The 16,570-nt window shown below is 35.2% G+C and overlaps 1 protein-coding gene across 27 annotated transcripts in view; it reads right to left on the bottom strand.

Annotated features, from left to right (window-relative positions):
- The window catches only part of UBE3A (ubiquitin protein ligase E3A), a 100,504-nt gene that overhangs the window by 25,613 nt on the left and 58,321 nt on the right, over positions 1 to 16,570 (bottom strand). For 25 of the 27 annotated variants that reach the window (XM_025389840.1, XM_025389839.1, XM_025389833.1 and 22 more), the window contains 2 exons: positions 11,410 to 11,708; positions 6,512 to 7,758 (listed from right to left, as the gene is read on the bottom strand). In XM_025389840.1, coding sequence (XP_025245625.1) covers positions 6,512 to 7,758; positions 11,410 to 11,708 — 1,546 coding nt within the window. The remainder of the gene's footprint in view (positions 1 to 6,511; positions 7,759 to 11,409; positions 11,709 to 16,570) is intronic. The other 2 variants (XM_025389860.1, XM_025389861.1) reach the window with 1 other exon arrangement.

The raw sequence follows: 16,570 nt of genomic DNA, 5'->3' as shown, positions 1-16,570 counted from the left end.
ATTCCAAAGTGGAAAAAAAAAAGATTATCTGGTATTTAGACTATGCATTCTACAGCTTTTCCCCACTAACATTCATAGATGAGAGCTGACTCCTCATCATCAATGTAAAACCTTTTAAAGGACGTGGTGGAGAATTTCTACAGGATTGAGAGGCCCTGTGTTCTACCTAGTCTCAGCTCTACCTAAGACATGTCAAATGACAACTGAAGCAAATTTATCTTTATTATCCATAAGATGTTACATGCCTGTCCACTTCCACTGATCTCTATTCTATGCTCTCCACCTTGGTGCCAAAAGAATGTAACGCAATGCAATATGTTCTATTGTAAATGTAAACATACAACTTTACCTATTTCATCTGTAAAATAAACATAATACTATAGCAATAAATTAATGTATGAACTGCTTAGATTCCCTGCATAAAGTTAGTGTTTAAAAGTACTAGCTGTTGTTGCTGTTATTTTATTGGTTCTAAAACTTTCTTCAATGATGACCAATAATTTTTTTTTAGGATTATGAGTGATTTTTATTTTCCTTATTCTTTTCCATATTTTTCCATTTTTTACAACAAATACATTTTTCAGAGTCAGAATATGTTCGAATATAAATATGTAGAGAGTAATTTGAAAAGTAGTTGGTAACTGAATTCTGTAGACAAAAATTTTGTTATTACCTATTTTAGATTACCATTCTGCTACAGATAAGTGATTTCATAAAATACTGTGCCACTTAAAAATAAAGGCTGGGTGCCGTGGCTCACACCTGTAATCCCACCACTTTGGGAGACCAAGGCAGGCAGATTGCTTGAGCCCAGCAGTTTGAGACCAGCCTGGGCAACATGACGAAACCTTGTTTCTACAAAAAACTCAAAAAAAAAAAAAAAAATTAGTGGGGAGTGGTGGCATGCGCCTGTCATCCCAGCTACTCGGGAGGCTGAGGTGGGAGGGTCAAGGCTGCAGTCAGCCGAGATCGCGCCACTGTACTCCAGCCTGGATGACAGAGTTAAGACCCCGTCTCAAAAAATAAAATAGTAAAAACAGAATACATTAATAGCCCTTAAAACTATTTTATTTTAATTAACACATAAAGTTTAGCAATAACCATTTTGATAAAGGCCATTATTACATAAATAGCTGTACTGATAATTCTTTTTCTTAAAAATAACCTCCATCCATTGTTCAATTTAAAAAAGATTTAACAAATATAAACCGTAAAGGTGTATTCTTTCCCTAATAGTTATGCTATTTAAAACTGTATGTTGTTGTTGTTTAAACACAAACTTCACCATAAAACTGTAAGTCAGAAGTTGTTTTAAATGCATTAGAATATTTGAAATTTGGAAGACTATGTCAAAACATTCTAAAAAGGAGAATGTGCATGCATGCCTGAATTTATTTGGTATACAGATGTGAATTTTTAGGTATTTTTAAAAGTACAGTGTATGTTGTATTTATTTAATACGGACACTAGCAAGAGACAGAGATTACTGGGGAAAAATAAAAGCATCCTGGATATAATCATAGCTACCTCTTCACTGCGTAACTTCCTCTTCTTTAGGACTCTTGACTTCATCAATTGCTGGATAAAATGATTTTTAATTTCTGAACTTTTTAATTGGCCATGATGAAGAAATCCTAGGGTGTTCATTTTTTTAAAAAATCTGACCTGATATCAAAGTATTTGCAGAATACCTAGCAGGATGACATCTTAATATCAAAATATGGTATTACCAGACTTACAGGAATCAAAAGGAAAACCTCCTCACTTAAAATCTTAATTTCCTGAGCTATTACATCAAACCCATTCATAATTTTTTTTAAAAAAAATCTTTAATAGCATGACTATTTAAGTAGAAGCAATACTCAGATAAGAGAGACCTCTAACACTTAAGAATGCCTGGGATTTCTAAGAAAGGCTAGCTTCAACTACTTCAGTCAACTTGAGGCTTAAACTATTGCCTGAGATTTCTAGGTTATCCAGATTAATTTTTTCATGTTCACTATAAACACATGAAGAAAAGTCTGTTACATCTCAAATGTAGTTTAAATGTTTGGGTAATACCAAATCACATAATCACGTATGTCCATGAGACCTGGAATCCTGACTTCTACTTCCAATTCTGCCATTAATTTATGTAGGCTAGAATCTCTTTTAGATTTCATTTTCCTCACATGTAATACTAAGAAGTTTGATGTTTCATTGTCTTAAATTATTATATAATGCTGAGGATCTATGTATATATAGGCTTCATTCTCTCATTCAGTTTCTGAGAAATTACTTTGAGGGCATAAACTAAGAATATTTCTTGGTTTCATTTTTTATTTCAATTAGAATAAATCACAAGAACAATGGAAATTACATGTTAACCACAATATACTGTATGTGTAAGATAAAATTAAATATACCTAGAGCAGCACAATCTTATTTTTAAAGCTCTGTGAGTCAATGAATGAATAAAATAATTAAGTTCGTGTTTCAATAATAAGTGTGTTCTCCAACGCTGGAAGCTGGGAACTGAAAATGCTGGAAGCTGGGTTAGACTGGGCTATTAGAAACCAGATGAAAAGGGCCAGTGACTTTCAGAGGGGATTTTGCAGAACCTCCTGGTAGTGGGGCTTTTTATTTGTGCCAATCACCTTTATTTGTGCTAATTCCTATTTTTGAACTTCCCTATTCAATTCCACATCTCAGCCATTCCTTTTGGTTTTTAGGTATTTATGTGAAATTCTAGAACTCCCTGACTAATTGGAACCAAGTTTCACACCACCATCATCCTCTATTCCAAGCTTGCTGCCCCCATGATCCTCTTAAAAATCTGAGTTTCCGAAAGACACAAACATACTTGTATATCAAAATGGCCTTCCTTTCTCTATGTAGGCTCACATACATACATACATAAACATACATGCACAAACACCCCAACCCAAGATGTACCAAAAGCCACCTTCCCAAATATTGGAGTCTGGCTTTATCAAAATATCTGTGGAGTATTACCAGAAATATAGATTCATAGGCTCTACAATACAGCTTCTAATCTAAACCTCTTAAAGGATAGGGCCCTGGATTTTTTTTTTTTTAAGAACAATTTTCGCATTCAGATGTGAAGGCAGTTTGGGAGACCTCATGATGGCAATACTATGTTCTTCCATAAACTTATAACCTCTATCTTCTCCTTTAAGAAGTAATTTAAAAAATCTTAATACATACTATCCTTGGAAGTGCTTCATCTAAGAAAAATGAGAAATTATCTACTTGTAAAAGAACACGCAAATGGGTAAATATGTAAAAACCTCATCACATTTAGGAGTGTCTTCATTCAATGAAAGGTGAAGTCTAAGCTCATGTTTATCACTGTACTGTTTTCTAAGGAACAATAACAAAAAAATACTGAAAGTAAGTCCTAGGGGAACTATGGCAGTAAGCTAAACAGGGGTAGGGTGGGGGTGTTCTTAGGCAGTTCTAAAGTGTTTGTGAAGAGACAATTTATATTCTATTGATTCTAAAATTCACTTTTCTTTTTTCACATTATCTGTGAAATCAGATTATACCATACAAATGACAGCATCTTACAATGAATTGCTGGTATTTTTCTGTCTTAGCAGTAATAAAATTATAGTGTTTTCTACAATCAGAGGTTAAAATACTACAAACATGAATTCTTCTCTTGTCATCAAAGACAATTTCTCTAAAAACCTCAGGAAAAAAGCTGCTAGTCTGGTTTGAATATCACAATATACAAAAGCAATGAATATATTTTTCTTTTTTAAAAAAATCCATAATTATTAATTCAAGTTACCACTCCTCAACAGAAAACATACAAGAGTCTCATATATGAAGTCACTATTTTCTGGGCTTGATTTCTAAACTAAGGAGTGAACTCTTCTTTCAGCTCTTAAAGCCTAAGATCCCATAATTTTATTTATCAATATTAAGCTTACCACAAAGTTTCTCATTTCTTCTTTTCTACCCAATGCTGCTATACAGTTCCAAAATTAGCAAGTCATAAAAAAGTGGCCAATAGTTTGTTCACTGTGATATATAAGAATGAGGCTTAAAAAGCAGAGATCCTTGGGAAATAAGGTCTTGAAAAACTCATCACTACTTTTGAGCTTTCATATGAGAGAATAATCTTAAACCACTTTCTACTATAGACCTTCTACTATGTGTTACTAAAATATGTGGCTTTATCATAATCATCACCTGCTGTGAATACTTAGTTCAAAAAATTACGCAGGTTATCAATTTTACTTCTAAGACCTATTTTGATGCTGGTTTTTCCAGTGTTTTCACATTCTGTTATTTTTTTTAAAAAAAAAAAAAAGAAAGAAAAGGAAGAGAAAGCAAGGGAGAAAGTTAGTTAAGAGTAAAATCTGCTTAGTGGGAGCATTTAGAGTCCCTAAGAAGCTTCTCAGTGAGCATCATCTCTTTCTACTTTAACAGTTTATTAAACTGCCTAACACACATGATTTCTGAAGTGAACTGCTTTTGTGGGCAGGCAATATTCAAGTACATATACTATCTAGTGAATCCTGATTTATAATAGGCCACACCATATTATCTAGTTTTGATATAATTAAGCAGAACTTGCTAAAAAAAAAAAAAAAAAGTTACCATAATTAAAGAGCTCACAGTTAATTTTATACTAACACCTGAGAAGGCTTTAAAAGCGGTTGTTTCCTTAAAATTCTAGAATAGAATTTAAGAAATAGAATAAAGTATACACCAAGTACTTAAACTTTTGTTGTTTGTTAGGCTTGCTTTACTAGAGAAAAAAACGGGGGGACTGAGGAAAATAAGACTGAGTAGACTTCTGAGCAAAAGACAGATAAGGAAGGTAGACAATTTTTTGAACCCTGGAATGAATCTTACAGTGTAATTTCATTGCTTTTAAAGGCTAGACATAGCTTTTGATGAAGACAGCAGAAGGGATCTCACCTCAAGAAGTCAAACATAAAGTATGTAGCTTCGGCATTTGCAGTTCTGCTCCAACAATGGATAGTCATAGACAGACCTCAACATACCTTTCATAAAACCTCACTCACATTCTTATAAAATACCCTATCATTCTGCTAAACTATGTAAAGCAAGGTGCTGGCTGCCTTATGATCAGTCGTTAAGTGTATTAATTATTCATGTGTCTCAAAACTATGTAAGTGAAATAAAAAGGGTACCAGAAAGCAAGCAATAATAATGACTTCAGGCAGTTAAAGCCCCCTTTTGTCTCTGCTAGAAAACCACCCGAGTTGCTTAAATAATGCAGAATCTTTCTCCACCACTATAAACATATCTGACATTAAAAACAAAAACAAAAACAGTAACAAAGAAAAAAACACACAAAATCTCTGCAATTTGTAATTTCTGAGATGTCAAATAACTTTTTCCACTGGGCTATAGTTTTATGAATTCTCAAATTTAGACAATTCTAAAACTAAAATTTAGACATTCTAAAACTAAAATACATTTTAAAGTAAAAATCACATTTCCTAGTTGTGTCAGACAACTTTCTCTACTAGTATACTATAGTATTATTAACTACCTTAATTTTGGTTGACATTAAATTTTACTTGAAGATGATAAAAAAGCAGCAATGACAGGGATACCTAATACTAGAAATACAATAAAACTCTGAGACAATACACCTGTGACAAATGTAAATTCTGGTAAAATGTGACTGACAATTGGTTTCTGTCTTCTGGCCACTCTTATATTCTTAAATAGATACACTAAAAATAATCTTTTGTGGAGAAAAGCAAAGCAACAAATGGCAACCCCATCTGGAAAACCAGGAAGTTAAGACGAGTACCTGAGTTTCCAGTATTTCCCTGCTCGATCTCCCTGCACTTGATGTTACAGGCACCACCACGAATCCCCAAATTTTTGGAATAGCTGCTGTTTTCCAGAAGTTCCAAGACCCAGAGTTGTCTCTATGAATTTTTAAGTGGGAAGAAACTACCACAGCCAGGCAGTGCCGTCCATACAGGGATATTCTAAGTGGCCCAGCAGGACTCAACTCTTACTGGCAACAGGAACTGGTCTGCCATGGTCACTTCATCAAGTTCACAATAAAACAACTCTGAATTTTACATGATGGAATTTTTTGGACACTACCTATAATTTTATGGTATAGTTTTACTGTACCATTTCTCCCAGTTCAAGACTTCACATCCACACTTATTACTGGGTATCTCCACATTTCTCTTGTTCTGGTCTTTGCCCAACACTCTATTCTCTTCTGAATGAAAGAAACTTTGGATCTAGTATTCAAGATTTAGAAAATCCACTCTTTTTCAAAGATAGAGTGAGCATTATATAATACAACCGATACTTTGTAGAAAACATCTATAAACTTGGACAGGAACAACAAAGTATAATACTTATATCTAAGATCAGAAATGTCCATGTGTTCCTATGCTATATGGTATCATTTTTTTCAGTCACTTTTAAAATGAGTTCACTGAACTGTATCATGATATCCCCATTATTAGGTTTTTAATCTAGCAGCCCAACTTACCCGGACAAGTGCATCATCTATGATATGGTCACGTCTAACTTTGAGTCTCAAATATGGATTCAACTGCTGTCCTTGAACTAAGCTGTAGAGAACAGTGATTCTTCGTTCACTGTACATGCGAATTCTATTGTCATAATATAATCCCAAATTCTTTGTGACAGCATTTAATATAAAGGGACATGTCATAAAAGAGAATTTGTTCTCTGTTTCTACTTTGAAAAAAGTATAATCTTTATCCATTTCTAGAACCTCATTCAGTGGTTCATTAATAAACTCTTCAAAAGGGATAAGTGGTTTTCGACAATCCAGGGTTTTAACACCAAGTTCAGTTTCCAGGGGGTCCACTCGAGGACCTTTCTTGTTTCTTCTTTCTTCTCCCAAAAGCTCCTGAAGTGTCAGCTCACTGGATTCAGGGATGGGCTCTTCATCATCTTCTTCATTGTGATTTGTGTCCACTTCCCCTCCCACTACATTTGCATAGTAAACCATTTTCAAGCACTTCGAAGCAGCAACAATGGCATCATCATCGTTCACTAGATTTCGACTGTTAAATTCATTGCTTATGACTTTGTAAGTAATAAGTTGCTGAAATGTCTCCATCATTCTCCGAATCTGGTCTGCATTGTATTTAGACCACAGTCTGATCAGTTTTCCTTGGGCTGCAAGGGGTAGCTTGCTCATTGCTTTGCAAAATAATGGCAAAGCCATTTCCAGATATTCAGGACTGTGGAGATTTCTATTCTCCATTACGATAATGAACAAATTCAGATAATTAGGATCTCGAGAGTATACATTGTGATACGTCAAGTCACATTCCACGTTAGGTGACAAATATACAAGTGCATTGAGAAAGGCAGTTTCAATTTTTTCATTAGACAGCAATCTGGTGTAGACCCTTCTAATGGCATCAATATCCACAGACACATCATCAGGGCCTACTTTTTGCAAATTGTTGTCTCCCTGTGAGCTATCACCTATCCTTGAGGAAGATGCTTCTGAGTCTTCTTCCATAGCAGCAGCAGAACATGCAGCTTTTTCCTTTTCATCTTCATCCTTGTCTTCATCTTTTGCTTGAAGAGATTTCAGTTCTTCCTTGGTGTGTTGTTTAACTTTCCGAAAGCTCTGTACCAATGCCTCAGCACTAGAAAAAACTCTTCCAATAACACGAATTAAAGGGGAATAATCCTCTCTTTCTCTACATAATTCAAGAATTTCATATACCTTCTCTTCTGTTAAGTAAGTCACATCTAGAAAATCAGAGGAAAAAAGAGAACATTTATTTTCATAATATGCATGTTTACCCTGTTGCAAAAAGTTCTAATAAAAGTAAAACAGCCAAACATTGTAGTCTCAACATCATTTATGATATACAACTCTAAAAGTATCTAATACTTAGATTCAGCAAACAAAATTCAATGCTTACCTATTTTTTTCAATGAACTACCTACACCAATGACCTCACCCATGCTTTTACATTCTTTCAACAATGCATAACTCTTAATGAGATCAGGAGAGTTTAAACTTTCTTTATAATCAAGATATCTATTAATATATAGCTTTATTTATAAATATGAACCAATATGTCATATACTGATTAATCATAATACAGCTCTTAAAACCTCACTGTAGAACAGAAATACTACTAATCTTCTGAGAGTTTTCTTGTTTCAGTACTCCGTTCTCAAAAGACTGAGAAGGCAAAGTCTTAAAAGAAAGGTTCCTTCAGCATCTATGTATGTATTAAAAGAAAACTGGTTCATTTTGGGTCTTCCTAGTTTGTTCTAGGGTAGTCATTCTGTGAGTGATTGAGAAGAATATACCATTTCTCATCAGCTCTTGAGCAGAAACTGCTTTCTGCAGCCAGCAATCAGGTTAGACTAAGTCTCATAGAGTGACAGAAAATAGTTTTTGAGCAATGAAAACAAACAGTGCGAAGAAGGCAACTTATGAGCTGGCAAGCAGTGCAGAGACTATGTAGTCATCAAAATCTATTTCCTCTTTTCCTGGGCACAGAGTTGGACCACATTTCCCAACTTTTTGAGATAAGTGTTATTTTCAGGCCAATGCTTTCCCCCTTCTGGCTAACAGGATGAAAGGTATTTTATTTTACAGGTAAAAACAAATGATATATTTTGTGTACTGACCAACATAATACTGAGAATAGTCTTAATTCTCCCTTTCATCAATAAAGTGACATACTTATCATCATCAGATTAACTACTTAAGGGGTTAATTTTAGAGGCACACAATCCTACCTCCATTGTGCCAAACATACCCTTATACATGTACTATACAACATGTAGAATTTTTAATGACTCCCACCTCTGCTATAATATATCTGTTTCACAATGAAAGACAATATAAAATGTAAGTGATCATTGAATGGTCTCCAAAAATTGAACCACAAAAATACCAAATTTTATCATAAGGATCTGATCTGTGGCCAAGCTACAAGAGTGTCAACACTTGCAGTTTCTTTTATGGGCCTTAACTCTTTAAGAACTAATTCTCAGGTTTGTTCTATTAAGAATATATAAGCATCTTTTGCTAAACATCAGTAACCTTTTCCCCCAAAGCGTAAAACCACTGGAAGTCTATTTCTCATTATTTTCATTGAAAATTTTTATAATACCTTCTTACAAGACAATGCAAAACCCCTATCTAATTTCCCAAAATGTAACAGAAAATTAAGACATAAAACACTTTGCTTCCTGAGCAAGTCATAAGCTTAACAAAGACTTGCTTTGCATGTAGTAATATGGCCTGTCCTAGGGATCACGATTCTAGACTCACATGTCCTTTGTTGATATGTCATGCTTTCGGAACATCTTCAAGTGATTCTGACAGTCTACTAATCCCATATAGAATGTACCTATACTTTTTCCATGTAGTGTTTTTTGTTGTGGTTGCTGTTGTTGTTTGAGATGGAGTCTCGCTCTGTCGCCAGGCTAGACTGGAGTGGCACGATCTCGGCTCACTGCAACCTCTGCCTCCTGGATTCAAGCGATTCTCCTACCTCAGCCTCCCGAGAAGCTGGGACTACAGGTGCACACCACCACAGCCGGCTAATTTTTTTGTATTTTTACTAGACACGGGGTTTCACCATGTTGACTGGGCTGGTCTCGATCTCTTGACCTTGTGATTCGCCCACCCTGGCCTCCCAAAGTGCTGGGATTACAGGCATGAGCCACCATGCCTGGCCTGTAGTGTTTAATATGTTAAACTGAATTTTTCAGACATATAGATAAAAATTAGTCAAAAAACACTGTAATTAGATATGAAGATTCATAAAGTTTGGTTTACTGATAGAGGTGTTCTACTGAGAATATATTAAATAAGACATTTTTTGTAAGATTTCTTGTGATAAATGTGTCCCTGAAAATACGCAATCTTTTAAATTCTGCACTTAAAAACCTTTTACACAACAAGAGTTTGGTGCAGACTACTTAATACTTACGCAACTTTGTGATTAGTGTTAATAAACATAATTAATAATCAAAATAAGAGTACTAGTGCAGAGAAAGCATTTCTAATTTCTAATATATGATAGTAACTGTAAAACACTGCAAAAACAAAAACAAAAAACAGTAAAGAACAGGGAATAGTACCAGTAGCAGATTAGAAAGCAGGAAAAAGGAAAGGTCAAAACTGCTAACTAATGCAGACTTCAGCAAAAAGAGGTGGGGGCATAAAGACTGGATAAAGCCACACAATAAGCATCTCTAAGATGGAGCATGTGGCCAAAAGAGCAGATGAGTACATTCCTCATGTATCACACCCCCCCCAGCTGGCTGCATTCCACTGTGCCAGCACTCTGCATTCAGTTACTGGTACTCTGTGGTGCACACTTACTGGAGAACTGTGCACAATAAAGTCAATGCAGCTTCCACATTATACTGATACACTATATATATAGACATTTACCTATTTTTCCACAGTGTGTGAGCTAATTCATGAAACAGAACTATACACTCTGAAGCAACAAAGTTGTGTAAAGTGACGAAAATAATTCTATTGTGGAAACAGTAGAGGTTATAACACAATGCCACTTCACTAATTCTTTCAAACTTGATTCAGATGATGTTACTGAAAGTTTTAGAGGCAAATGCCTCTAAAATTCTGTCACTTACATGTCATAAACAAAAAGCTTTCTCTCTTAAAATACAATAGCCTCTGCGTGTGTATGGGGGTGGGGGTGCAGGGGCGCTAAGCCCTGGCAGTCATTCAAAAATTTGATTACCGTGTTACTAATTACATTCACTGAGGAAAATAACTTGGAGTTTTAGTATTCGCGACAAGGTAATCGAATCCTGAATTTTGGACACAGGACCATTTAAAAAACAAAAGACCTGAGTGAAGATTGTCATTGGTAGGTCACCACCCTTGGCAGCATGACTGTACCAAATGTCTGTGAGGAGAGTGAGAAGCATATATTTGAAGGAAATGTAGAATTCTCACATAACTATCACAAAATTTTGTCTTGCCTTCAAAAATGGAAAAAACCCACTGCTTCCTCTTCCTACTTCTTTCATCACATCATCCTGAGGTTCCAGAACTCATGCCAGATACTGAGTCCAGTTATTCTATAACTTAAATAGATGTTGTGGCCTAGTTTTGGAGATTAACTATCAATTAATACTTTTTTTCCTAAGAATTTTAAAAAGTTCAAATCCATCTATTAACAAATGAACTTTTGGCATATGATCTGCTTCTAATTAGCAACGATTAAACCTGTAAAATGTAGTTATTATTCCTGTCCTTTACCAAAACAAAAAATTGGTTCTATGGTATCAAAATGTCTTAATGTCACATAAGAAAAAACAAATAAAAACTCATACATTTAAATCTCCCACATGGTTTTCAGCCAACAATTCTCAATTAAAAATAAAACATCTTACCTTTAAAATCAATTCTAGTGCCTTTCTTGTTCATTTTTATCTCAGAGCAGGAGTTGTTGGGGGCACCTTTCGAGTTCTCAAGGTAAGCTGAGCTTGCTCCTTTCTTGGAGGGATGAGGATCACAGAGTTTTGCATTAATCTTATAAAGCTCGAGGGCTTTAATAGCTGCTGCATTATTATCCATACGAAGAAAAGTTGGACAGGAAGCACAAAACTCATTCGTGCAGGCTTCATTTCCACAGCCCTCAGTTAACTGGTGGTAGTAGCGTTCTATTAGATGCTTTGCAGCTGCTCGCTTCCTGTACCAAACAGTCAAACAATAAGCACAGTGATTAGTATAGCTGTCATGTACAAAGCTCAACAGATCATCAAGGCAAAAGTTAGTCAAGCACTGAAGTGATTAACCTGTGTACAAAGATGAGAAGTAGAAAATGGAGATGCACTATTTACCAACAACCCCTGACTAGTGAAATAGCTAATAAATATTTTCTAGGATATTATGATAAAGAATGTCAATGCTTACTGACTGCATTAACAGAGTATACACTCCTTTGGTTTAAAAGGGGGGAGGGGGGCTCGTCTGATGGTATATGTGCTTAAGTTGTTTAGTACAACAGCTGAAAAATCACCAGGTTTACAGCTAAGAGTTTTACGATTCTATCATTTTAAAAATTAGCATTAGGAAAATCCAGTTTTCCTTTACATAATCACTATTTCATTTTTAACAGTTTGTAAACATTTGACTTACAGTTAACACAGAATATCTATCTGGAATAAAAACTATTTTTCCCAATTATCAACCACATGGGAGACTTAAAAATAAATTTGTAAGTGGAATATCCAAAGCTAGTGTTACACTGAAAGAAAGTGGCTGCAGCCTGAGTGAGGTAGATCATGACTGTAATCAATCCCATAACTGTGGGAGGCTGAGGCACGCAGACTACTTGAGCCCAGGAGGTCAACACCAGCTTGGGCAACCTAGTGAGGCTACTCTCTACAAAGTGTTTTTTTTTTTTTTAAATTAGCCAGGTGTGGTGGCATGCACTGTAGTCCCAGCTACTTGGGAGGCTGAGGTGAGAGGATCACTTGAGCCTGAAAGTCAAGGCTGCCATAAGCCGAAATTCTACCACTGCACTCCAGCCTGGGCAAGAGCTAGACTTTGTCTCAAAAAAAAAAAAAAAAAAAAAAGGAAAATAAAAAAGAAAAAGAGGCTCCAAAGTATACAATCTTAAATCTAAAACTTGTCACTAAACCTCCTCCTTAGTTCCACATTACAAGATGGAATATTTTAAGTTGCATCACGCAAAATCTTATATTCCTTTTGCTCTGTGAACTTAAAGTATACAGATTAATGTCCTATTTCAGCTGTTACAAGAGAGCTACCAAAACTGAGGAAGGAATTATGTGATCAAGTAAGAAGTTAGATGACATTATCTCTATATTCAACACTAAAGAGTCTGTACTTCTACTAACTGATGATGAGAACACCATAATTTCAGTAGAATAAACTACTGGATCCAAAGAAACGTAAGTCATAGCTATTCCTTTTGGTCCCAAATTCACAAGTATGGAAATAAAAACTACGAAGAATCAAAATTATAAGAAAAATAATTCAGCTAATTTTCAAAACATTCACAGAATTATCTTACTAACATGTAGGACTAAATGACCAATGGCAGAGAATTTACATCTTGCTAATCATGAGAAACTCAGTAACAAGACAGCAAGTAAGTGAAGAGACAAATGAGATCCAATTTTGTCTCAAAAGAAAGACTTTGACTGTCTAAACTATGCAGGTAGGTGACAAAAAGTGATAATTCACACAGATTCAATTCATTCTGGTGCTTATATTTTTTCAAATGTTCCATGCAAATTTACCACTCACTGCATGCAAACAGAGAAAAACGAAAACCCACAAAGCACACGTAAAAATTGCATAAACATGACTTAGAGACATTTTGTTATCTATGAAGCTATAAACAACCCAACCTGAAAATTAAAAACTGTTATCACAGATTTATCACTATGCAAAATATGAAAGTGAAAACATGTAAAAATAAAAGGGGAATGGAGAATCCAGAAACTTTAAAACATACATTGTTAGTCTTCAGTAAAGAAAGGGAGATAATGTCATGTTCTCCCAAACTACAGTGACTTCCCTGGTGAAAATGTAAACAGGTATTTCCTTTCTGGAGGAAAATAGTGAATACGTATCGAAAGTCTTAAAAACATGAATACCACATGAATGAGATCCTACTTGTGGAAAACAATTTGACAATTTTACAAAAATGCAGTTTCCATATCTGAATAAAATCAACATGTTTAATAAAAGATTACTTAAATGAACTGATAATAGGTCACACAATAAAATAAAAACTATCAAGATTGAATCTGACAAGGAACTGCCTAGTCTTCTTGATATATCACTAACTGACAAAAGTCAGTTACAAGGTAGCAGGTGTAGGATGAACCCATTGTTATTTCAAAGCATTAATAGCATTTTCTCTGGACGATGTGATTAAATTAGTTTTAAAACTTCTTTCATCTTTTGATTTCTTATTTATTCTTTCCATAATAAGGATGCTACTTGCATATTAAAAATTAATAACTGTAAGGGGAAAACAACAGTTTTAAAACTTCATATACATGATTTGAATGGCCCCAAGATGTATTAAATTGTCTCTGATTTTTAAAAAAATTATAAAAGTCAAAATACTAAGATAGATATTTTTAATGTGAGCTTTTATACTAAAATAACTTCCCCAAAACCTGTCAGATACACAGTACTTCTTTACATACTACATAGTAGGAGAGTGATCAGCACAAACAGAATGAGACTGAAAAATCAGAAGACCTGCATTAAGTGTCATCCTTCTGTCCCTAAGGAGCTGTAGGATCCTAGGGAAATAACTGTCTGGGCCTCAGTTTTCCCAGCTTTATGAGTCCCTTCAGTTCTAATTTTAAGTTATTTTATGTAATAGGGAGGTGAACAAGAAACCAGTATTTGTTGGATGCCTGATAACATATTACACACACTGCGGGGCACTTTGACATAGGTTATCTCATTTGAGTATCTTGATACTGAGGATTATCTTCAGTCCACAGCCAAAGAGAGAAATAGAACTGGAGTCAAATCACCAAAGCCAGATCTCAAAGAAAGTACACAACCAAGACAAGAACAGGAGTCCACGAGTCTTTCAGCTTCAGAGTCTAAGTCATTTTGACTATACTGTTTTGCAGAAGGTGATTCATTTCCAAACAATTATTTTTTAACATGAGTAATACTGAAGAATTCTATGGGAAAAAAATCTCATAACTAATGTGCAACTGGGAAAAAAAATCTGAAGAATCATAATGTGAACCTCACATTTATGCATATATCTGGTACCACAAAGGTAGACCAAGTTTCTTGAGGAAATGGAACCACCACATTCTGCAAAGTTAATTTATCTCTAATTTTTTGAGGACCTATGTGCTATGCATTTTATAGACATTCTCACGTTAGAGGGGAATAAACCTTAACAGTTAAGAGCTTGCATTCTGAGGCCAGATGCCCAAGTTCACATGATGGCTCTACCTCTTAATTAACTATGTGACCCTGAATGAGTTACCTGACCTTTCTGTACGTCAGTTTCCTCATAATTTAAGTGGTAGTATCTACGAGCATTCTCATGATGAGAGTATTATTATTCTTCACATTATCAATTGTGACAAAATTAAATGTGTTAATATATGTAAAGTGCTCAGAACACTGCCTGGCACATACTAAGCACTATGAAAGTGTTAGCTACTATTATTGTTGTAATTGTTATCACCCTCACAAGTGTATGAGTTAGCACTATAAACCTTCATTCTGCTGATGCTCAGAGAAATTACATCAATAAGTCATACATCTAATAAGAGATCTGAACTCAGCTACTAAATTTGAGCTTTTAATAACTATTAAGAGGAGGATATGAAAGTAGACCCCTGTATTTGATCTGCCTTTCTGTGCCAAGTTAACAAACAGCAGCTACACTGATGAGACAGGACTAAAGGCAAGCCAGGTCAGAACCTCCATGTTAATGGTGGAATCAACTATATTAAGCATTCTTCTTTCTTCTTCACTCCAATGACACCTTAATTTATCTGACCTCATCTGTATTACTATCTAATTTAGGGTATGTAAAAGGCATACAAAATTTAGAGCACATAAAGGGGCCTCTATGTTGGAAAAGTATACACTAATAACGACTTTTTGGTATAGTTCCTGTGCAAGGTTAATCCTTGTACCATATGGTTCACCAAATCATAGCTCATGAGTCAAACCGAGTTCATCACCTATTTTTGTATGTCTCTCAAGCTTAGAATATTGTACATTTTTTAATGGCTGGAAAAAGTTTAAAAAAGAGTATTTTGTGATGTGAAAATTATATGAAATTCAAGTTTCAGTGTCCATCAAGTGTACTGGAACATACCCAAGTTCATTTATTTATAAATATACGATATATGATATGCTTTGGCTCTGTGTCTTCACCCAAATCTCATCTTGAATTGTACTCCCTTAATTCTCATGTGTTGTGGGAGTGACCGGGTGGGAGATAACTTGAATCATGGGGGCAGTTTCCCACATGCTGTTCTTGTGGTAGTAAGTCTCACGAGATCTGATGGCTTTATCGGGGGGTTCCGCTTTTGCATCCTTCTCATTTTCTCTTGTCAGTGCCATGCAAGAAGTGCCTGTCACCTTCGCCATGATTCTGAAGCCTTCCCAGCCATGTGGAACTGTAAGTCCAATTAAACCTCTTTTTTTCCCCCAGTCTCAGGTATGTCTTTATCAGCAGCGTGAAAATGGACTAATACAATATACTATATAGTTTATGGCTGTTTTTCATACTACAATGGCAGAGTTGAGTATTCTAGGCCTGCAAAACCTAAAACAAATACCACCTGCCTTTTAAAGAAAATGTTTGCCAACCCTTAATTTAGGATGTTATTTATCTCTGCCCTCCAGTGACCCTGCCATCTAATCATTTGGTCTCTTAACTCTCTCTTTCCCCTCAGCAAATAAGTAAAATAAAAGGTGTACCTTTCCCCAAGTATTATTAAAGAAAAAAGGAGAAGAGGGAGAGAGGGAAAGAGGGAAAAAGAAAGTAAGGAAAAGGAGAGGATGCAAAAGAAAAAG

The sequence above is a fragment of the Theropithecus gelada genome, chromosome 7a, assembly GCF_003255815.1.
Source record: "Theropithecus gelada isolate Dixy chromosome 7a, Tgel_1.0, whole genome shotgun sequence".
In the NCBI taxonomy this organism is placed as follows: domain Eukaryota; kingdom Metazoa; phylum Chordata; class Mammalia; order Primates; family Cercopithecidae; genus Theropithecus; species Theropithecus gelada.
The sequence above is the reverse complement of the archived record's forward strand: the minus strand, read 5'-3'. Positions and strand labels throughout refer to the sequence as shown.